Below are 8,799 nucleotides of genomic sequence, written 5' to 3'. Positions count from 1 at the left end.
CCTCTAGTTTCGTTGGTAATCCGTCGGCTAAACTTGAAGCCAATGAAACTCGAGGCAATTATTTCCATAGGAATCAATGTAAATGCAATTAATTTGTTCTAGACATTCTAAAAAACACACCAAACCACATTTTTGTACAACGTTTAGCGCTGCCTTTTCAGCGCTGCGCTAAACTCTGTACAAGGCTCCAATTCGTTTCAATGGGGCTGTTCACACAAGCGTTTTTTGGCCTTGTGTCACCCATTGAAATAAAAGGGCAGCGGTTTCAGCGCTGCCGAAAACACAGCACAACTTGCTAAACGCCCTAGTAACACTACCTGAGAGAAAAAAGTAAATCAATACTTACCTAGCAGGTGCCATCGGTGTCCCAGGGGCTGCTCTCCAGACCTTTGTGCAGGCTGCTGGGCACTTGTCAAGCTGGCAGAGCATCTTGCTAGTGAAAGGGATTGAAATCCCTCGCCTCCAGCAAGTGATTGCCCTGATCGGCTGAGTGACAGCCCGCTCAGCCAATCACAGCCAGCGCTGGATGCTCCAATCACAGCTATTCATACATGAATGGCTGTGATTGGAGCAATCCGGGAATGACTATGATCGGACAGCGAGGGCATGCCAGCCGGCGACTGCCGGCAACTAAAGTAGAGACGGAATTGTGCGTTGAAAAATCGACGAAACTGGCGAAAGAAGAAGGCAACGAAAGTAGAGGTATGACTGTACTGTATAATACTGGTTATTTGACGGTCATAGTGAAATGAGAATGGGCAAGTCCTCGCAGCCATTATCACTTCACAAGGAGCCTTGTCTCCAATAAATAAGATATACATAGTAGGTGATACTACCAGTAATAAAATCAATACCTGAAATTTTCCGTTTGGAAGCATTAATTGCATAACTACTAGAGATGAGCGAGCATGCTCGCTAAGGACAATTAATCGAGCGAGCATTGTCCTTAGCGAGTACCTGCCCACTTGGAAGAAAAGGTTCGGGTGCCAGCGCAGATGAGCGGTGAGTTGCGGGAGTGAGCAGGGGGGAGCGGGGGAGAGAGAGAGAGATGTCCTTAGCGAGTATGCTCGCTCATCTCTAATAACTACCAAGTAAGCCAAGTATCAGCAGGACTCCTTGTACTTGGTTTGCCATGGTAAATGTGGGGCAATCACAAGTAATGTGATTATAGAACATGATTCCTTTATAATGTCAGCACAAGACGGAACGCTGAAGATTCCGTGACATTATGAGAGTGGCAGGATTCTGACATATGACAGTGGGAAGGGATTCTAGATAATGTCACCACAGGTGATTGGTGGGATCATGGAGCTTGAGCTTCATTCACGCGAGCGCATATACGCCGCATTTTTATGCCCGACCGATATATACACAACCATCTGAGTCATCGGTTTCCAATGCATTTGTTCAAACGGGCGACTATACGGCGCGTAAAAAATGGAACATGCGTGACCAAAATACGTGCCGAAGATTATATGGTGGCTAAAAAGCTAGTTCTGGATCTATCTTTTGACCAATATATGGTGGCGGCTCCCATAGACTCCTATAGGCTGGGTTCACAAGGGGCGGAATTGCTGCAGAATTTCGTGCAGAAAGTCTGCACGGCAATTCCGACCGCAGCTTCTAATACGTGGATTACCCAGCAAAGTGGATGAGATTTTGCAAAAATCTGCCAAGCCGCATGAAAACTGATATGCAGCGCGGAATTCAATTCTGCAGCATGTCAATTCTTTTCTCTTTTTCACAGCGGCCTCTCTCCTCTCTATGGGGAGAGAAAGCCGCAGCGGAATGCCAGCGGCAAAACTGCTACAACCCGCAAAAGGCCCCGGGTGTGGAAGTTGTGGTTTTCCAGCGGAATTCTCACGTTTTTTTGATGCGGCCATTCTGCGAGAATTCCGCTGAAATTCTGTCACGTGTGACCCCAGCCATAGAAGCTGGGAAAAAAGGGAGGGGGAGGCATTTTAGCAGCGTCCAACGCTGTGAAAAGCTTACAGGAGCCTCTATATAGGCATTTGAAGGCTTCCCAAGGACTCATGCCAGGAGAGGGATTTCAGGGGTGCGAAGTATTTTTTCGCTAAATACATTGCTCACGGTCGCGTGAATGGACAAGAAGATGGAAATTATCTCTGACCATGATCGTGGAAAATTGTTAATTCATGTGAATTTAAGGCGCGGACGAGAGAATGTAAAAATGCATACACTTGTGCGAAAGAGCCCTTAGGTTGTAGATTACATTCTAGCAATGAGTCTAGGAGTTAACCCTGCAGGGCTTATGTGTATGTAGAGGAGGTATTTAGGGGGAGTTGTTCCCAAAGATTAAAAGATGTATGCCTCCTAATAGGTTTGGTGCATTTTGTCTTATCAAGCAAGCAGAAAATGCCATCTGTGCAGCCAATGACAGGGAGAGATTAGCAGCACCAGAAATTTGCATAATTTTCAGCTAACTTAAATTTGCATGCTCCCTAATATGATACCCATAAAACTACAGATCGCCCTACAGAAGCAAGCTCTCATGCACTTCTAGCGCCAAAGAAATGAGAAAGTTTTCAGTGTTAGGCTAATTTTGCACGGCCAGCGCGATATTGGGTTGTGAAACTCGGCCTGATATCGAGCTCAGGAACGTGCGCTGTGCCCATTGATACGAGACGTTTTTGTATCAAGTAGCGCTTCACGAGAATCGGCAAGCGCTTCCCATTGTTTTCAATTGCAAACCTCGCATTGCATTTGCGTGCACCTCGCACACCACGCAATGTTGTTTCTGGCCCAATTAAAAACAATGGATGAGACATTCCAAGGGAACGCCAAAAGAAAGGACATACCGTGATTTTTTCCTGCGCCACGATATAAGAAAAAATGTAAAAAATGCTCGTGTGCATGACTCCATTCAAAAGGATGGGGTTCATATTCGTATGAGACTTTTGTGTCTCCCAGCGCACGAATCCCGCACGGTTTTCTCGGCTGTGTGAAAACGGCCTCAGTAGGTGGCAACAAGATAATTTTTTAAGGAGTTTTTAAAAGTAGCAAAACATAATAAAAAAAATGAATAATTTTGGCACAGCGATGATCATCCTGACCTGCAGAATAAAAGTTAGCATGTCATGTTTAGGCCGCCTGTCCACGGACGTTGCATTTTAACGCAAGCGGATTTCCGCCGTTGGAGTACACTTAAAGTCACCGCGATAAACCTATCATAATTAGAGATGAGCGAACATACTCGTTAAGGCGATTTACTCGAGAGAGCATCACCTTTTTTGAGTACCTGCTGGCTCGTCCCTAAAGATTCGGGGGGGCCCGCGGGGGGTTGCGGAGGGGATCGGGAGGGAGAGAGAGATCTCTCTCACTCTCCACCCTGCTCCCCTCCGCCGCCCCTGACCCCCGCGGCCCCCGCGAATCTTCAGGGACGAGCCAGCAGGTACTTGAAAAAGGTGATGCTCTCTCTCGAGTAAATCGCCTTAACGAGTATGCTCGCTCATCTCTAATCATTATGTATGATAGGTTCATCGCAGAAAATAGCGGCATATAAAAATCGCGGTGGATTTCCGCTTGTGTACATTGGGCTGCGCTTTGCATAGTTATTCTATGTGTGCAGATTATCGCCGCGAATAACAGAATAATGAATCGCCCGTGAACAGGAGGCCTTAGCCCACAGTGAATGCGGGAAAAATGAACCTCCCTAAAAATTAGTATGCACCTTAAGGCCTCGTTTAGACGAGAAAATCACTGAAGCGCAAACTTGCGATTTTTGTGCAACGTGATTTTAACATTAGAAAGTCGCATTGACATTTGCAGTTAAAAAAAAAAACCGCAGCGAAATTGCAGCGTTGAATAAACGTTAGTGGGTAAAAGCCCTAAATGTGGCAACACATGTTAAGGCCCCATTCGCGCCAGCGTTTTTACGCAGCTATTGGAGCTGCGTTCAAAAATCGCGATTGTGTAAAGCATTCGATTCCAATGTATTCAGTCACGAGCGACTTTTGGTCGCAGAAAAAGATCATGCCGTCAAAATGAGAAATCAGTGACTGCTTTTAGTTGCCGATTTTTCGCGATTGATCTTAGCTAGAGATGAGCGAGTAGTGCCTTAGCCGAGTATCTCCCCGCTCGTCTCTAAAGATTCGGGGGCCGGCGGGGGGCGGGGGAGAGCAGGGAGGAACGGAGGGGAGATCTCTCTCTCCTATCTCCTCCCCGCAACTCACCTGTCACCCGCGCCGGCCCCCGAATCTTTGGAGACGAGCGGGGAGATACTCGCCTAAGGCACTACTCCCTCGAGTAATGTGCCTTAGCGAGTATACTCACTCATCTCTAATCTTAGCCTATCTTTTGCCGAAAAACACTGGAAGCTCCCATAGACTCCTACATGAAAGGAGGGGGAGGGAGTTCACCTGCTACCAGCGCTCAGAAAAGAAGGGAGCTGCCGCCATTGAAGATAGAAGTCATTCTAAGGATTTGTGTAACCAAAGAATTTGCGCTCTGCTGCGTATTTTCCCGCAGTACGCCCTGGCTCCCCGTGTGAATGAGGCCTAAGGAAAAAACATGGAAAGGTCCCGTTTACGTTTGTTTTTACTTAGAAATGTTACTGAGTAAAAAAATGTTGTTTTTTTTCTCAACTTTTGTCAGTCATAATATCATTAGAAAATTATTTATTTTTTTAAAAATCACAAAAATAAAAACTTGGGTGAAATCTGTAACCATCCGCCTGTCTCTTGCTATCTGAGACGTAATACTACAGTATTGCACTCTATGGCAGCCTAGCTCTGCTCACTGCAGGCACAATGTCCGCAGACGCTGCACACCTGACAACAGCCAATCAGCGTCCTGTATCTACTCAACAGACTTTAGCGTCGCAAAAAAAATCTACCAATCACGTCTCTCCTAAGGAAAGCACCGTGATTGGCTCCCATCCAACGACACATAGGGATGACGTAAGAAGCACCCAGAAGCGGCTCTTAGCAACAAACTCGTATTACTGTTTCCCTGGTCAAATATGGCTGCAGTATGACGCTTCTCATGTCACGTGATACAGAGTCTTCAGTGCTAATATTCCATTGATTTCCGTATATGTTTACATCGCTGGTCCCCGTACAGAGCTCTGATTTATGTTGTTAGTAATAAATGTCATTAAAAGGGATTTTTTATTTTTTGGCTAACAGAACTTTCCCCACCAACAAAAGAGCCGCGTCATATACTGGCGACAGTTTCTGTAAAGTGTACGACGTCATTGCTCGCTGTTCGCTTTTACCGTGCTGCCAGTTAACTCTTTGTTGTCGTTATGACGCCTTCTAATGAACTATCTTCATGTTAGTGTAATGTGGTAGAGATGTTTCCAAGATTAGAGACTCTCTTACTGATACGGACTCTGCGCATGCGCGGTGCCGTTTCGTACGGTGGCCGCACTGGGCCGTTTTGAGTCTCGTAGAGGTGTACCGGTGACGGTTTGGCTAAGCTGGTCCCGGCAGTTGGTTTCTTGGGTGCCGTCGTCCTGCAGCATGAGCTACGAGCAGCGGAAGGGATGGGGCCGGGGGCGCGGAGGACGGGGTGGACGCGGGGGACGGGGCTTCTCTTCCCACCATGAAGGGGGCTCATCCAGTGAAGGTGCTCGGGAGAGACCACCGCCGCACCTGAGAGGCCGGGCACTAGGCATGTGGTATGCCCGGAGGCAGGGCCCGAAGAGCAAGGAGAGAGAGAGGCTGGAGGTGAGGAGTGCTGATGGTGCCCACCACTGCTGAGGACCACCCCTGTAATCCCCCATAGCTCAGTGTGGAGGGACTATCTGCAGCCCGGTTAGCAGGACTGTCCTGGGAAATAGTTAAAGGGGTGATACCAGGACCACCGGACAGGGGGTAATTTACAGATTATGGGGGGTCTCACCCCACCATCGTGAGAGCGGAGTCCTGTGCCCCCATCCTCCTCATTACTGCACCCCCCCCACCCCCCCCCCCCATGTCCATCCAATGTAGCCTATTATCCCCCAATGTTGATCCAGAGGAAGGCAAAAACAAAACCCTGTAGAGAAGCCTGTTGCAAGAACTCCAGAAAAAAAACACAAAGTATTTTCTGGGGAGAAAAAACCCAACTGCACAAACACCGAAAATGGGTTCCATGTAGACCTCCCAGTAACGTGTCAGACTCTAAAATGTGATGGTTCTCAGTAAGGCCTCATGTCCGTGGGCACGTGCGGTTCACCATGCAGAACCTCTCAGCGGATTCCACCCGGCCCGCAGACACGAGGCCAGAAAATACATTTACTCACCTGCCTGGACACAGCGCGGGTCTCCTCCGTCGCAGACAGATCGTCTTTCTTCTGCATGGTGATTGGTTTGCATAAAGTATTAATAGGCACTAATTGCTATTAGTACTTTATTAGCTTCATTTGCAGACAGTCGCAGACAGATCTTTCTTCTGCATGGCGGATGCGCTCGGGACGCCAGCGGCATGCGCCGTGCTTTCTTCCTTTTTTTTTTTTTAAATGCCCTGCTTTCCTGTGGATCCGCAGCACGGACGGCTTCCATCGACTTCAGCTGAAGCCGTCCGTGCGGGAAAACCGCAGAAAATGGAGCATGCTGCCATTTTTTTTATCCCGCACGTGTGATCCGCATACCGGATAAAATGACATCTGCAGGTATTTTATTACATGCGGGTGCTCAATGCATGTCTATGGGCGTATTGAACGGCGGATCATCCGCAATTCAATTTTGCCCGTGGATATGACGCCGAAGAGAAACCGAATAATCTTGTAGATATGATACCTTTTAACGACCAACAAAAATACATGATGTTATAGCGAGCTTTTGGACCTCTTGGGATCCTTCCTCCGGCATAATGAAACAGATCTGGATGAGACACACACATACATATATACACACACACAAATGTACACAATACCAGACAAGATGAGCAGAGAAGTAAATACTTAATCAGCCCACTGGTAAGGAATGTGACAGTTTTATGATCTCTACATTGGTGTTGTGGGATCACAGGCTTAAGAAGAGACGACACCCCTCTTGACCTCCTTCAGACTTTTCGTATTCTCAACCAATGTAAGAACTCCGCTCCGAGGTTCTTTCTATTCTTGAGGGTATCAAAAATGGCCATAAATTTATACTCCCAAATTCTTGTGTGATGCTGCGACTTGAAGTTGCCCTTCAGTATGATGACTCCCATCAGCTCTGTGTTGTGCCTGTGACTAGAAAAATGTATTGCCACAGGCAATTCTGTCTTTCCCTCTCCAACTGTGTGGTGATGAGTTCTTAAGGCCCATTTACACAGATATCTTTCAAAAGATTAAAAGATCAGTGATTGGTTTGCATAAAGTATTAATAGGCACTAATTGCTATTAGTACTTTATTAGTTTCATTTGCACATAAATGAGCTTCTGAGAGCTGTTACAGAACTCAGCAGGGATCTGAGCTCTGTAATTAGCTCCATTGTCCAGCCACGGGCTACCCGTGGAGAATTCGGCACCATGGACAGCAGACACGGCATGTGATCCTGCTTATCAGCTGTTCTGCTGATCCAGGGTTTTCAAGTAGAACTGAAAACCGTAGTTCGGCCGAACAGTGAAAGATTGGCGCATTTGGACACAACAATTATCGCTCAAAAGACGGCTTTTGAGCTATAATTGTGTTTAAATGGGCCTTTATCCTCATTGTTTCATCTCCCTTGTTTGCAGGTCTGAAGGAGAGATAACACACTGGCCTGTGACCCCCCAATACCAATGTAGAGATCATAAAACTCTCATTTCTGTGGACTAGTGGACTAATTAAGTATTTACTTCTCTTGTCTGGTATTGTTTTAAGTGTAAATTAGTTCGTGCCTTTTCATGCGTACATTTGTGTGTGTGTATGTATGTATGTGTATATATATATATTACACTGCATCCAGATCTGTTTCATTATGCCTGAGGATGGACCCTGAGAGGTCTGAAAGCTCGCAATAACTTCATGTATCTTTGTTAGCCATTAAAAGGTATCATATCTACAAGATTACTTGGTGTCTCTTGCTGAGAACAATCACACTTTGCTCTACTGGCTAAGGCCCCCTGTCCACGGGCAATGCGAAGCCCCGCGGCAGATCTCCGCCGCAGGAGCCGCCATCTATTCCCCGCCGGTCAGCCCTATCTGATAGGCTGGTTGCGGAGAATCAGGGCAATTCACAGCATGTTGCGAATTGCCCGCCGCGAGTGGAGAATCGCAATGATTCTCCGCTCGTGCACAGGTGCTGGCGCTTTCCATAGCAATGCTATGGAAAGCGTCGGCTGTCGTGATTCACCGCCGGCGAAATCACGCCTGTGGACAGGCACCGGAGGGAATATCTCGCTCACTCCCGCAACTCACCGCTCACCCCCCGCCGGCCCCTAAATCTTTTGAGACGAGCGGGTATGTACTCGAAAATGGCAATACTCGCTCGAGTAATTTGCCTTAGCAAGTACGCTCGCTCATCTCTGGTTACTACAATAGTAAAGTTATGGAAAATGACCTAATTTCCTGCATTTAAGCAGTACCAGTGGGGGTGCCTTTTTTTTCGCAACCAAGGGAAAATAAATTCTACTTGACTGAAATTACAGTATATGATGATGATGATGATGAACCTATGAATCGTAATGTTTTTTAGAGAGCTGTGGTCCGGATGGATGAATCCAGAGAACAGCAGATAACACGACTTCTGAACTCTGTGCAAGCGGAAAGCAAAGATGTAAAGCAGGAGCCGTGCTCGGAGTCATCTTGGTGGGCCACTGAGAATGAAAGGTGCTCTTGTTATTAATGACTATGTGAGACGGTAACCGTCCTTCATATGACTGCCATC

At 47.0% G+C, this 8,799-nt stretch overlaps 1 protein-coding gene across 1 annotated transcript in view; it reads left to right on the top strand.

Moving 5' to 3' along the window:
- Positions 1–5,209: 5,209 nt before the first annotated feature.
- DHX36 (DEAH-box helicase 36) overlaps positions 5,210–8,799 on the top strand; it is a 40,818-nt gene continuing 37,228 nt past the window's right edge. The window contains exons 1-2 of the mRNA XM_066600122.1: positions 5,210–5,690; positions 8,608–8,741. Of these exons, the coding sequence (XP_066456219.1) occupies positions 5,484–5,690; positions 8,608–8,741 (341 nt within the window). The 5' untranslated portion in view covers positions 5,210–5,483. The remainder of the gene's footprint in view (positions 5,691–8,607; positions 8,742–8,799) is intronic.

This window comes from Eleutherodactylus coqui, chromosome 1, assembly GCF_035609145.1.
Source record: "Eleutherodactylus coqui strain aEleCoq1 chromosome 1, aEleCoq1.hap1, whole genome shotgun sequence".
NCBI lineage: Eukaryota > Metazoa > Chordata > Amphibia > Anura > Eleutherodactylidae > Eleutherodactylus > Eleutherodactylus coqui.
This window is presented reverse-complemented; position numbering and strand designations above follow the sequence as displayed.